This window comes from Rhinatrema bivittatum, chromosome 6, assembly GCF_901001135.1.
Source record: "Rhinatrema bivittatum chromosome 6, aRhiBiv1.1, whole genome shotgun sequence".
Lineage (NCBI taxonomy): Eukaryota > Metazoa > Chordata > Amphibia > Gymnophiona > Rhinatrematidae > Rhinatrema > Rhinatrema bivittatum.
The window spans coordinates 49,198,191-49,213,840 of record NC_042620.1 but is presented as its reverse complement, the minus strand read 5'-3'; the positions used below and the strand labels follow the sequence as shown (position 1 = coordinate 49,213,840).

At 40.8% G+C, this 15,650-nt stretch overlaps 1 protein-coding gene across 3 annotated transcripts in view; it reads right to left on the bottom strand.

Annotated features, from left to right (window-relative positions):
- The window catches only part of MGAT5 (alpha-1,6-mannosylglycoprotein 6-beta-N-acetylglucosaminyltransferase), a 422,238-nt gene that overhangs the window by 72,461 nt on the left and 334,127 nt on the right, over positions 1–15,650 (bottom strand). For all 3 annotated transcript variants that reach the window (XM_029605357.1, XM_029605355.1, XM_029605356.1), the window contains one exon: positions 7,045–7,194. In XM_029605357.1, coding sequence (XP_029461217.1) covers positions 7,045–7,194 — 150 coding nt within the window. The remainder of the gene's footprint in view (positions 1–7,044; positions 7,195–15,650) is intronic.

Here is a 15,650-nt window from a genome sequence, read left to right as displayed (position 1 = left end):
CCATATAATAGAGAATCAAATAACTGCAATCTCCCCAATTTCACATGCACGCAATCTTGGAGTCATCATAGACAGCGAACTCTCATTCAAAAATCAAATCACAACAAAAATAAAAGGAGGATACTATTAACCCTGAGACGCATAAAGCCCTTCCTAACCCAAGAGGACTTCAGAACAGTATTACAACTTCTCATTTTCTCCATTCTCGACTACTGCAACTCTCTACTACTCTGACTACCTCTATCCACCAACCACCCACAAATTCTACAAAATTCAGCAGCCAGACTACTCACCGGAACCAAAAAACACGAGCACATAACCCCAATTCTTACATCCCTACACTGGCTTCCAATCAAATACCGAATTGACTACAAAATATTAACCATTGTACACAAACACATACATGAAGAACGAACCAACTGGTTAAGCAAAGCAATTAAACCGCACAAACCACACATTGCCAGGAGTCCTTTGTTCTGCCGACAAAGGACTCCTGGCAATCCCCCCCTGCTGAGCCACACAACTGACATCAGTATATGAACGCACAATCTCCCTCGCAAGGCCCCCAACTATGGAATACACTAGTGACTGAACTAAGACTACAACCTAGCCAAAAAACCTTCAAGAAAGAACTGAAAACATGGCTATTCACCAAAGCCTACCAAAATGCACACTGCCACTAACCTCCCCCCCTCCCACACCACTCTGAAAGATCACAAGCACTCATGCCATTTGTCTACACCTATAATTGAAGTCTTGCTCTATACTTATAACTTGGTTACCCTTGACTATTTAACATTATACTGTATAACCTATTTCCTACTAATTGTTGTTCTATATTTAGACCTTTGTTACTCTTAAAAAATGTATCATTAGAATGTACTTCCTATGAAAAATTGCTAACCATGTTAACAAAATATTAGAATTGTAAACCGTTGTGATGGCAATACCAAACGATGGTATATAAAACTAAAAATAATAAATAATTATAGTAAGAATGGTTTTGAGTCCTCTCTCTGGGTTAGTACCTGCTAGGCAAACAGAGGTATGTCTGTTTCTATGGGACCACTGGTCTTCCTTCAACCAAACCAACTACATAACAGAACTTCATTCCAACCTATCTAGTTAATAAATAAGATGTAGGTTAAATGACTGGCAAACTGCTGAGCACCTGCAGATCCAAGGCTATGTGGCTGAGCAGAGCTCTAAATTACTTCAGCCGTGGCCAAGGATAACTAATACAAAATTAAATGTTTCCTACTGTAACCTCTTCCCCATTGATTTTAAGCTCTTACCTTGCATTTTCAACTCGAAAGAGTATTATTAAAAGTAGCCTGAAATGCTAATATCCTAACTTCTGGCAATTAAGTGTGTGTTAATTTCCTTTCTTTCCCTGCTTCAATTTGCCAGTTTGGTAGCAGACTTAAAATTATATGAAGCTCATTTTCTGAAGAATGTCAGGATGAAAAGGGTAAAGCAATCAGACAGCAACTGTACCACATACATTTGAAAAAGGTCTATAAATGTGATATACGATATTAACTGCTAGAACCTGTACTAAGGTTAAACAGTGGTACTCAGCATACTGTACAGAAGACATGTTTATAATATAAATTTCAGAAGTGGCAGCTGCAGTCTAGGTTTAAACCCCCTCACACTGGCTTTATGGATTCAAAATGTAATAAAAAAAAAAACCCCAACACATTTTTACCTGTTTGCCAACTCTCTCTTTCCTTTAAAACCGTAATTCCAGCATTAGTAAAACAAAAAAAATACAGGTAACGCCTATTTAGGAAGAGAGACACTTGTGTTAGAGAAAATGACTGCCGTGCCAGAATAAGCTCATCTGCCACATGGTATAGTATTCACACAGTCCGAAAATTTCTGAAGGAAATATCAAGCTTCTGGACAGACTAAATCAGCTAATGCAACACAATTTACCTTATGGCTGATGAGGAATGGGGGATACTCAAAAAACAGAAGAGTTGAGTCCATACCTGGGGGAAGATGAACAAGGGATGGCCTAGTACTTACCCTATTGAAAAATACTTGGATCCAATAAAGACAACACTGGAAAATCTTTGCATAAACAGTTTACAATTCCTTCCTTGTTTTCCTAGGGAATGTCCCAAACACTCAGTTTATCTTATTAGAGGCTGTCAGTATACTTAATTAAGCTGGTTTAGGCTGTTTAATTTTAGCTATTTGGTAGTCTGATCCACTAGTTGTAAGTCCTATTAGCAAATAATCCCTTAACGTTCTGTTGAAAGCATGGTTTTCTCCTAATACCAGCTCCAAATATCAGTATAAATCTCCCCTCAAAGCACCTTTCCTTCACCATACATAGGCTTCTTGAGGTGGAAAAGATATAGATACACGGGTAGACTATTCCAACTGAAAAATACAAATATGCATGTCTATATCATGCTAATTTTAAAATGAATCCTCAACTCCCATATGCCCCATACCTACCGCTATAACACTGGTGATCAATAACTTTCATAAAACAGTAAAGTAGCCATAGATAGCACAGTCAACCTTTTTCACAGTTTTAAACAAAACCTAAAACAGACAAATATCAAAAATAAAGACTGAATCTCTAGAAGTACATTATAGACCAATGTTTAAACAGGAAAAACAAACCCAAACGCATGGACTTTTCTGAGCCTTCCTTCCTCTAATTCTTTTGTCAGGGAAACTGCAGCAAGGCTGAATGTCACAAGACTTGCGTGGTATTTTTACATTCTGGGGAAGACAGCTGCGCCTCTTACAAGCAAGGCTCTGTGATAGATGATGCCATTGGACCAGGTATTCTTCAAACTGAACCTACACGGGATTTGGTATTCAATTATAAAAATGCTTCCCATTCAATGTTGAGGTTAAGATTGTCTGGTTTCTTAGTCTGCCAGGAATAAATATAATATTGTTCCCGGTGCTGAAATGACAACGAGATGTTGCCACCTCTACACTGGCTGAGTCTCTGTATCCAAAAAGCATTAAGTCTTCTAATGTGGTTACATTCCAACCAGTGCTTAAATAAGGGTGACACTAACTTATGATTATGAATGCAGCTTGTGTGTTGAATGATTCAAGTCTTGACTTTTAGCTTGGTTTGTCCTATGTACAGCTTCTGATATGGACACAGACTTGCATAAACTTGTGCTGTATCACAATCAAAGTGTCCTCATAAAATATGATGAATGGGTAATGTAGGATGTTAAAAAAATGTAATTATGAGCACATTGACACAAACAATGCAGTGTGTACAGTGAATTGGCCAAAACCTTCATACTGACCCCGGTCTGTATGCAGGGCAATGTGTGTACTAATTTATCTGGTAAGCTATTACATTGTGTGTACTAATTTATCTGGTAAGCTATTACATTGTTCAAACACTGATTTGTTTTTAAAAACATCATGTAGCATAAGCACATGCCAATGCTTCAGTACTGTTTGCTGAATCCTGCCCGATTTGTCAGAATAGGGTAAGACACACACCGGTCTAATATTGGGAAATCCAGACCCTGTTTGGAGCAGGAGATCTCTGGGAGCAGGCGATCTCTGATGTCAAAGTCCTCTCTTGTAGGCACATTTAACAACTTTAAAAAGATATCCCCTTTCCAAGAACTTGTTGTACATCTTGTGCGACTGTTTCATACTCCATAAGGGAAGTACACAAGCGTCTAAATCTAAGGAATTATCCCATAGAGATATTGGCCCGTAAACTGTAAGAATTATAACTGTTGAAATGCAGAAGTGTATTTCTGACAGTCAATTTAATGAAAACGGTGATGTCCAGTCTACCCGTATTTTTGTAAACAAGAACATCCAAATAGGAGATTTGCTTGGGATGATGACGTATAGTAAACTGGAGATTTGGATTCTTTTCATTAAGCCATGTGATGAAAGACTGAAAATGTAGCTCATTCCCTGACCACACAAAGAATATATCTTCTATACATCTAACCCACATATGGATATGTTCCCAATAGTGTGTTGTGTAAATATGGGTCTGCTCAAACCGTGCAACACACAGATTGGCTACTGAAGGTGTCATTGTGGCACCCATGGCTGTGCCTCTTGTTTGTTTGCAATACTGCTATTAAAAATGAAAAAAATTTCTTTTAATGCAATTGCTGCTAATTATACACAAAAAATCAGTAAAAGAGTTAGAAAAATCATGTACTAATAAGGTTTATTTGATAATCTGAAGCACTGTGTCTTTGCCTTGTGATATATTGGTGTAAAAAGTTGAGATATCGGCAGTAAAAGAACCAATGGGACTAGTTTGAAGTACCTGAATAAAATGTGAGGCGTCCCTAAAATAAGACTGACATGGAGGCACCAACGGACATAAAAATGAATCTACATATTTGGAGTGCGGCTCCAAAACTGACCCAATACCTGAAACGACTGGTCGACTAGGAGGTGCTGTAAGGGACTTGTGTATCTTTGCCACTAAATAAACTGGCATATGTACCTTATTATAGATTATCTGTTCATTTTATTCGATATGTTCCATGTAAACCGCCTCCCCGGCGACAGTTATCTCTGTTATTTGTGAACCGGAGTGATATGTATTGTATACAGGAACTTCCGGTATATAAAAACCAAAAATTAAATAAATAAATAAATAAATAAATAAATAAATGATAACATTCAAACAAAAAGTCACGCTGTTTTGGGGAGATAAAACTTCTTTTTCAATCCTTCATCCAAAACTCGCTTAATGCGAGATTGTAGTTCATTTGTAGGATCTTTTTCCCGAAGGGGTGTAAAAGCTGGAATCCAAAAACTGGCGCTCTGCTTCTGCATTATAAGCTGCAGTGTGTAATATGACAATCCTGCCTCTTTTGTCAGAAGCCTATGTATGGCGAAACAGAGGTCCTTTGTCGAGGGGAGTTTTATACTCACATTTGGAGTTGGTATTGAGGAGAAAACCATGCTTTCAGCAGAACCTTAAGGGATTATTGCTAATAGGACTTACAAATAGTGGATCAGACTACCAAGGCGGATGTTTCCATTGTTCTAGTATTCTGGCACACTATAAAGAATGTTGAAAGGACGTTAAAACATGTTGGGTCATTTGTAGTTAACAAGGTTTAGTTTTACAGCCATTTTAAGCTATCTTTGAGGTATTTTAAAATTATGCACTATATATATATGTATAAGTGCTTGTATACGGCAGGGAAGTCTGTTTTGTGTGTGTGTCTGTGTGCCTGTCAGTGCCTTTGCCTGCCTGTCCCTGTGTGTGGGATGGTGAAAGACAGTGCTTTGCAGATAGAGTGTATTAGCGAAAATGACCTGGCATTGCTCGAGTTGGCTGGTTCACAACTGATGCAAATGTTCAAAAGTAAACAAAAGTGGAAAAGTTAAATATTATCTTAATGTAATAAATTAAGAGAAGAGCCTATATATGTGTGTGTGTGAGCCTGACAGACAGGTTGTTGCAGACAGAGCATACCATCTTTGCATTGTGCACCTTCCACTGTTCCGGGCGCCATATTGCGGACAAAGACAGACAATAGTATGACTGACTGACCAACCAACACGAGCCTTTTACATACTGTATTATAGATGACAGAACTCAATGTCATGCATTTTGTCTCAAGGAACTTGTCACTCTTAACGATTTGTCAGTTATCAGAACACTGTAATCCAAAGGCATGGCATGTTGCCATGAAAAACAAGACATAACTTGGCAGCATCAGAACAATATAGCAAAACAAGTTTAAATATAGGGAAAAATACTCAGAAAAAATTTCTATAGTCCTTTTTTTTTTTTTTTTTTTTTATTTAGAGCACCTAGTGTTTTGATGTGCAATTGCTGTGAAACTAAAGTTCAAGCTTGATTCACCTCTTTGCTCTTTATAACATGAGCCAATTGCTCAAACTTTTCTGAGTTTTTGGGGCAGAGATGATGTACTATCTGTGATTTAAGTCCCAATTGGAAGGGTACACCAAGTGGTAATATCAGCAAATATTTGCGTGAAGACACAAGACAGTGACACCATATCCACCTGCTCATCTTACTTCTCTTCTTTAGGAAAAGGCAAATCTTACTATCGCTGTCAGCATGGGCTAAGATGGTATAAAAAGCAAACATCTTAAAATCTTGGTCCCTTACTGGAGGTGCTGTAAGCCACATTTCTTGGTCTTGTGTGTCATTCCAGAACAGTCTGTCTCTTTGGACCCTTAATACCATGCATTTTCTACAAACTGAAAAGGAACCTGCGCCCGTAAACACAAATCCATGCAGTGGATTTATCCGTAGAGGCTGCCCATACTGCTTCTCTCCAATGGGAAATAGAATGCTGCTCCTATGCAATGTATTCATTCTCCAGTGGCCTGGAGCCTAATTAGAGTACTCCAGATGGCAGAATCTCTCCTCCTCTTTCTCTTCTGCTACAACAGTGAATGTCTGAAATAAGCACTTCTAAACAGAGGGCTGGCTGACTATTTGTAACATTACATTTTCAGATGTAATGATATTCAGTAGGGAGCAGACGATATTTAGAATGTCTTTGTCATTAGAATGTTATTACACATAATCAAATTACTCCATAAACCAGTAGCGACTGTGAGTTAGGGGAAACATTTTTACATTACCAACTGTAGTTTGAGTTTATTCTACTCATTTATCTTAGCTCAATTAGGAGTAAAGTCAAACCACTAAAGAAAAAAAACAACTCAACTTTGGCATTCAAGAAAGCATACTATATAATATAAAAACACAATTGTATTCTAGCTTTCAAGCTTGTATGTGAGTTATAAAAGTTTATTAGGTGCTGCATAAATCTGAAGAGGCTTAAACAAAAGGCTTGAAATATAAAGGTTTCTAAGATGGCTGCTTTACTGGTTCATGGAGTCTGCCCTTTAATGCATTACTATTGTCAATTATCTGAAGCCTCTTCAGTAGAGATCTGGGCAAGCAGCAGCATGGTATTCAATCATTTATCAAAGATTTCATCATTGCTGTCTGCTTTCCTACCATATTCTCCTAAGTATAAAAAATAAAACAAAAACAAATAAAAACACATTTACCGTTGTTTCTCTTAGAAGAAACTGCAAGTCACGTCCACTAAGGATTCCATGGTTTTTCACATAGTCGGGCACATGAGTAGTGCTTCTCCCATGTACTGTTCCATGGACCTCCATGTAGGTATGAATGATATCTAAATAGTTTTTCTTGTCCTTTAAATAAAACACAAATCATCAGTTTTAATACTCCAAGTAATAGCACACACAAAATAACCCCAGCATACAATTAAAACCAAATGTACAAGCAATTCACCACCACAGGTCTTAATTTTATCTCTATATATGCATGCTGTTATGTATATGTAAAGAGTATGCCGGAACAAATCTGTAGTTTAGGAAAAGGTGTACAAAATATAGCAAAGGCTGGTCTGAAGCTAGTACCAAAATGCAGTAACCTGTACTAGCCTAACAGTCTTCACTGTTAAGGGTTGTAAAAGTTTTTATAACTTCCAAAACTAAAGCAAGTTGCAAGAGGTTCCACCCATAAGTAGCAGAGCCTACTTTCTAGGACATGTGCATGGATCTGGGCATGTAAGAGGATAAAAAAAACAAAACACCCTTTCAGGTTACCCCTGGAACCCCTGATATCCTGAAGTGTAGCACCCCCCTCAGGTATAACAGAAGAAAACCCATCTGTTCCAGTCAGAGGGGAAGACCACTTAGCTGATGCAAACTGTTACACAGAACCAAGGGTAGATGACTCTCCATGCCCACGGTTTCCAGCCCCACAATATCCCTCCCAACCTCAAAACCACAGAGATCCAAAGCAGGGAAAATGCCACCAGAACTGCAGAAAGTTCTTTACTCAACTTTAAGCCAATAAGAAAAAATAAAAGCAAATCAGAATATAAACAAACGACAATAAATAATTATTGAGCACAATATGTAGAAAGATAAACACTGCTTAGATTGAGCAATGTTTAGCCTCTGAAGAATGAGCTTCAAAACATGACATCAATGTTGAGTTATATATCCACATGGACTTTCTCGCTTACAATAAGAGCCAGCATTTCTGAACATTTTAGTGCATAAGAAAAATGTACAAAAAAAGTTATTTTGCTAAGACTGATGATTATAATGGTGGATGGTTGCTGTTGATTTTCACACAGCTTTCCCACTCCAAGTACGATGGTCTCTCTCATTATTTCTTGACATTTGAGTAGTATTTGTTCAAGGAGGATTTTGATTTTGCAAACACTCATTGAGAAAGGCCTGGACTTAGGCACAGGTGACTGCATAGGGTGCCAGATTTTGAAGGCACTAGTTCTCACTTGCTTTACAGCCCTGGTGCCTGTGCTTCAATGGCACTTGGCTCTCTCCCCCCTCTCCTCCCCATGCGCTCTCTGGTTTTGCCTGTGGACACCAATATCTTAAAATCTAACCCTGCTTTTAACATTTATCAAACCTGAGTGAGTCACACAGTCAGTCATCTTCGACTGAACACCTGCACCCATATGCGGAATATAATTACTACAGCGCAGACCACGAATCGGCCACAGAATGATATGGGGAGTCGGCTAGCATCCACACAACCAACTAGTAGATTTCTCACAAATTACTACAGAAACCTGCAGGGTTTCTTATTTTCTAATTTTAAAGAGATCGCTGCTATAGCTAGGACATCCATGTACTAACTATTTGGCTGGTATAGACATCTATGAAATGCTCTCACAGAGGGAAAATACAGGGCAGAATGAAAGACTTAAAAAAATAACACCGGAAAGCTGTTTTGCAAAAAAAACCAAAAAAAAACAAACACAAAAAACCCAACACCCTTGACATCAGCACAGATGGTCCTCTGACATTTCCTTGTATTTGTAAACGCAGGAAACTAGTACAAAGCATAAGCGGCAGTGCTTTTTCACTAATGCAGGAAGCATCCTCCAACAGTCTCAGGAAGTTCTCAATAATAAATGCAAGAAAAAGTGTGGATTACTATTGCTACACCCTGGCAGTAACATCCAGGGGAGAAGGGAGGGAAAGCTTTCACACCACATTATAAAGACTGAGGCATTTCTAATGGTCTTTAATGGAGGAGATGCACACAGACAAACACGTGCTCCTACAAATAACGTGAAAGATTGCCGCCATACAGTCTGGCATTACAGATTATATCAGAGATAAATGTGCCGTTACAATCTCCAGGCTCTTGCCCGCAATGGGCTACAACCAGTACCATCAACAGGCACCAGATTTTACGTCATTTACTGTATTGTATTTTATTCAATTTAAATACTATATTCTTATTGGTTTATAATCTTAAATCTTTACTACTTGTGTTTAAACTTGTGTTTTACAGTTATAATATTTTGTTTTCTTTCCTGTCTTCCAAAGCCCATGTTTTTTGCTCCCTGTTTAATGTAACTTTATCTTTTCTATACAGTTGTTTAATGGTTTCCCCTTGTTCCATTGTAAACCGGTACGATAAGACTTGGTCTTGAGCATCGGTATATTAAAAGAGCTTAAATAAAATAAATAAATAAACCCTTTTACCAAAAGCTCTCACCATAGTAAGTACTTATCTTTAACTTTGAAGATTTTTACTCTACACACTCTCAAATTTTCTTATTTTGCCTGCTGCAATTTTACTTTTCCCCGCTGCGTTTTCTTCATTCAATGCACCCCTGTACAAATTTCAGCCTCAAGCCTTTTGCTCTTATTTTATACTAGCGGTACCCGGCCACGCGTTGCAGTGGCAAAGTCATGTTCTTTACCCTCCCTCCCCCTTGCTCATTTACCTCAGTCACTCATCCTCCTCCCCCTTGGTCACTCACCCCCCCTTCCCTCCCCTGTCCCCACTCCAACTCTCTCCCCTCACTCACCTCTCCCCTTCCCCCCTCATTCTCCCTCCCCTCACTGTCACCTCCTCCCGCCTACTGCCTACCCTTCAGATCAGAAAACCTTTGTCTTTCTATTTCTGTGGGAACCCCCACCCCAAAAAAAAAACAAAACCCCAATCCCAACCCTTTAAATCAAATAACCACCCCCACCCTCCTGCCCCCTTCCCAAGACCTGGGAAATTAAAATTGTTGGGGCTACCTGTGGTCTGTCCCTGGGCATCTGTGAGCGTTATGTAGCCAAATAGGGGAGTGTCTAACCAAATTTGCACTTCCAAATTTGTTTTGTGGTCTGGGGAGGGCTATTTTGGTGCGTTCCCGAGATCGTGCAAGTTTAGTGTATGTATTTGTGTGTGAACCTCCCCCCTTCCCCCAAAAAAACAACCCTATGAGAAAGGTTCTCTTAAACTAACCACCCCACACTCTCCTGCCCCCCCCTCCCCCAGCCCTGCAAAAACCAGTAGCCCCCTTCCCTGCCCCCCCCCAGAGTTGCTGAATGAATGAAACCTGCCCCCCCTTGTGGCCCCTCCCCAAGATGTTCACAATAAATTCATCACCACCCCCCACCCTCCAGACCCCCCTGAGACCTGATAAAAATGTCAGTCGGTGGAGCAGGCGTTCAGGAGCGGTCCGGGAGCGATGTATTGGCGTTGGTCCGTCGGCTGCGAGCACTGAAAAGGGTTCCGACGGCCCTTTGCCCTTACTATGTCAGTGGGGTGGAGCAATGGCAGCGGTAGGTCCTCTGACATAGTAAGGGCAGAGGGCCGCCGGCTGCCAGTCCTGAAAATGGCGCCGAGGGGCCCTCGCCCTTACTATGTTACATGGGCTACTGCCGCCATTGGTGTCCCCGAGTGGCATAGTAAGGGAAAGGGCCATCGGCGCCATGTTGATTACTGGCAGCCAACGGCCGTAGTGCAGGAGATGTGTCCTGGACCGGTCCTGAACCCCCGCTGGAGCCTCCCGGACTTCTGTCAGGTTTTGTGTGTGTTGTGAGGGCCTGGGAAGTAAATCAATTTGGCATGTGTGTGGGGGGTGTGAAGAGGGTGGTTTTGTGTGTGTTGGGAGGCTGTGGGAAGTAAATCAATTTGGCATGTGTGTGGGGGGTGTGAGGAGGGTGGTGGGTGTATTTTATCTGTAAAGGAAATAGTTATCTTCTGGCGAAAAGTGCACGAATGTGTTAAAATGGAAGTGAAACGTGGACCTGGACTGTAACAGATGGCACTTACGTCCAGCAGATGTCGCTGTTTTCTTGAAAACATTTTTAACCTATTCTACCTGTCACAGGTGTGACATATCTGTAATGTAAGTACAGAAGAACCTTCCTGTATGTGAAATGAAGATTGTGTCCAAATTTGAAAGCAATCAGTTCAGTGGTTTCTGAGATTAGCGATTTTGTCCAAACTATTTAACATTTTTATTTATATAGATTCTTGCATTGTGGAACATAAATGTCTAAGCCACAAAAATTGGCCAAATGGGATACTGTTCTTCAAACGCCTGGGATGGCAGCTGTCATAAATCAGTAGGGTATTGCGATCTGTTGGCTTGCAATAAATTGTGAAAAAGAACAGATCACATAAAGAGATCTGAGTGTCCAGAAAAGGCACTGTAGTATCTCCAAAATGATGAGTAAACTACAAATTAGGATCACAAGACTTTAACCAATCCATAAACTGCACAAATTTCTCCTTGCCACCTGTCCATAAAACAAGAATATCGTCAATGAATCTTCTCCAACACAGTGACTGTTGTATCCAGATCTGTTTGAAATGTCCCACATAAAGGCTGGCTACACTTGGTGCCATCGTGGCCCCCATTGCTGTGCCCCCTATTTGCTGATAGTAAACCTCATCAAATAAAAATAAGTTTTCTTTCAAAGTGACAGTGGCCAGATCTACAACAAATTGTACTGGAATCCGTGACCCGATTCCTTCCAATATTAATCTCTCATGAATCACACGTAACGCTGCTTCCTGAGGGATATTCAGATACAACAATACGATATCAATGGTCACTAATGATACTCCTGATACTGGAAGATCTCTCTCTTGCAAGGTTTTAATCAGATCACCCGAATCCCTAATATAAAGATGGCAACTGCGGGACCAATCGCCTCAAAAAAATATCCACAAACTGGGACAGGGGTTCAAATAAAGAGCCTTTTGCTGATATAATTGGGCGTCCTGGTGGATGTTGTAAATTCCCATCCCACAGCCACCCCCACTCATCTCCCCCCCCCCCTCCCAGTCCCCAAGCCCATCCCACAGCCACCGAACTCATCCCCCCTCCCCAAGCCCATCCGCAGCCACCCCCACTCACCCCCCCCCAGTCCCCAAGCCCATCCGCAGCCACCCCCACTCATCCCCCCTCCCCAAGCCCATCCCTGGCCAATGAAATCATTCTGCCCCAAGCTGGGCTACAGTACAGAACTCCTCAAATTTAACAATCTCAAAATTATTTTCCTTATTTAAATTTACCTAACCACAAAAAGAAAAACCCTTACAACTTACTTCTCTGCCTTCAACTTTTACTGTTGTGTCAGAAAAATATTCCAGAATTAAATGAATCAAATACCATTAAATAATTAACCCAAAACACAAATGGATTTCCATACCTCCTTAAAAGCAATTTCTTCCAGAAGCTCATAAAACTATATTTATAGGTGTAGCTATGTTTTTACTTCAGGAAAAACCAAGTTAAAAGTTTTCTTCCCATCAACTGTCACTTTTGCCTTTCCCCCCAGAGATCCATAGAAGGCTGGCGACCATTTTTTTATTCACTAAAATTTATACAGAATACACTCCTAATCATGCCAACAACTTACTCGGGGCTCTCATTAAATGAGAAATAGTAGCAGTGTGCTTTCATAGTCCTAAATTATACTTTTGTGCGGACTGGGGCAGCTTCTTAACAGTATAATGGAGCCTAGCTAAAAACCACTGTTCCATAGGGCTCGTTCCGAAATTTAAAATGAGCCCGTGCGCAATTGGGCAGCTCAAACAGGGGCTGAATCACTAAGGGAAAAAAACCCCCAACAACAACCACCTTTCCTTGGGGAAATGGCCACCGAGTGGCGACGTCACTGAGCAGGCCCCCTTCATGCACACGGTGCAGCTCACTCAGAGCTTCACCCACACGGAGCCATCGCAGACCGCCGCGGCACACGTGCTGACCCCGTTTTCCTCTTTTCCCCCATTGCTTTTTGCAGCTTCTCTCAGCCATGCTTGTCAGCCGATTCGGCAGGAGGAGCAGCACGGATTACCCCTCCCCAAAGTGACTGCTTTTTCTCCTCCTTTCTCCATCCCCACCCCCTTTCCTGTTTGGTGTGAAACACTTCATCGAAGCTAGGGGAGTATCACCCGTTCCTTCGGCCTGACTGCCCAGGCACCTCCACCAATGTTAAGCAATCATTTAAAAAAAAAAAAAAAAAGATATCCCTTACAGCGTATTCGCTAGCCATTATTTCTATGTATCCTAGCGGACTAACATGGTAACCACATTACTTTAGTCACACTAAACAAGATACAAAATGAGAGCATAGCTTTCAACAGGACTGCCCCTCTCTCTCTCCAACTTTTTAGCCAAGGAAGAAACTCTTTGAGGGTTTACGGTAAACCTCAGCTGCTACATTAGACCACCAACAACTTAATTTCCTTCATGGAAGGCAAAATATACACTTTATCATATAAAGTCAGTAATTTGGATGCTCGCATTAAAAGTAAAATCTACAAAGACCAAAAAAAAAAAAAAAAAGCAACCCTCTGAGACAGCTAATTATAAAGAAAGGTAATTTTCAAGGAATCTGATCTAAATAGTGAACACTGGCAAGAAAAACATGCACCCTGAGAATTAAGACTCAGACGCAGATTATCTAAATATGCCTGGGATTCTGAGAATGCATGAAAACAAGTGAAATTTATGGAAAGGCTGCAAAATTATTTTGGAGTTGGAGGGTGTGGGTGGGAAGAGGCAGATCCTTTTGATCCCCCATCTTGAGAGAGCCCTGGTAAGTTCCTGACAGGCTCGTAAAATGCTTCTTACAAAATCCAGGGATACATTGCAGCACGTTTCCCCACATACATGTGCTAATAAAACAGCTACGCATCACAGAATTGGGCTTTGAGGGGGGAAAAATATAATTCAATTTGTCACAGGACTTCTGCCTAGAACTCTAGTTTGGGAATCATGGCTGATGGTTAACCGAGCAAACCAAATATTTTTTTTACTCCAGGACAAAATGTTCTAGGAGACACATTTAGCCTTAGATGGAATATCAGAGAAAGCAGCCACTGAAAGCCAAGGTGTGGAGAGTTCAGTCCTGGCTCCAAAAAGATGCAATCAGTGTGTAAAAACATTAGCTTAGTGTTAATGTACTTTGATTTTCTAACCAGGCTTTGTATTAAGATCAATAGCTAATGCTGGACTCCGCTCAATATTATCATGCCATGTTGCACCACCATTTAGATTTAACTGCTGGATTTTACAATGGCATGCTGTCAGTGACTTCAACCTATGTGAACCTCATTTAAATACCTCCTTGCTTTCATCAGGAACCTCCCAGTCATTCTTGGAAAAATCCTTGTGCTTTTTGTTATATTCTTAGGATTAGAATAGGGGTCCTGCTGGCAAGGAGGCCAATATTTACTAGGCCGTTTAGAGGACAAATTATCCGGCTACAGTTAGCCGGATAACTTGCCCAGAATATTCAGAGGGATAAACGTCCTGCTGAATATACTTGGTTAGAATTAACCGGCTACGTATAGCCGGATAACTAACCCTAATCGTCCAGTGATTGAATATGGCCGGTTAGGCCCTAAAGTTGTCTGGCCTCCTGTGTCCAGGTAACTTGCTACTTACCCAGATATCTTCAGAAATATCTGGGTAAGCAGAACTATTTACAAATAAATAACCCCCCCCAAAACACTAAAAAAAGCTCCAAGTCGCAGGCCTCTCGGCCCGATGCCCCCCCCTCCCCCCCCCTTAGCTGTCACCACAAGCTGGCCCAAAATCTTTAAAGATCGTAAAGTTTAAAACTTTCATCATACCTCCCCCTCCAACTTCCCTCCCCACTAAAAATACTTTAACTGTCCTTCCTCTGCCCTCCCCCTCTCATCCCTCGTCCCCCACCCCTGGCTGAACCTCCCACCCACCCGGTTACTTCCCAAAGTGGCCCCCTTCAACTTCTCAGCTATCCCGGCCGCTTTCTAATGTAAAGTAGGCTATTACCTATGTAACGCTTCCAGATACTAGAATTAACTTTCTCTGGCTTGCTTTTTTATCTCAGATATGCACACACATTCTAAAGAATATACCCCATAATCCCACCTCTCCCCAAACTTTAAGTCCTAAGATTTCCTGAACCAATACTTACCGATCCTCTTCAGGCACCAGCAAGATGATCTTCTCCTCTCAATGCTCAGACTGGATTGAGGGTTACTGAGCTCTTTCCTTGCAGTATATCTTGTGCCTGGAGGCAAGTTCCATGTAAGATTCCTACAGCTGCTGCATGCATGCATGTTGCAGAGAAAAATTCCCAGGTCTTGATGTAGCTAGATTCAAGTCTTAGAAGGATATAAACCAGCAGTAACCCCACCAGCTACTCCTGGGGGAATTCTGCGCATAAAAAATATAGATTCTGGGCACAAAAACTTAAAATTCTGCAAAATTCTACAAACTTTATATTGGTCAAAATAACAATTTATATGACGGTCCTTAAGAAATTACATTTTAAATTAATACAAAAAAAATTATTTAAAGATGCAGAATTTTAAA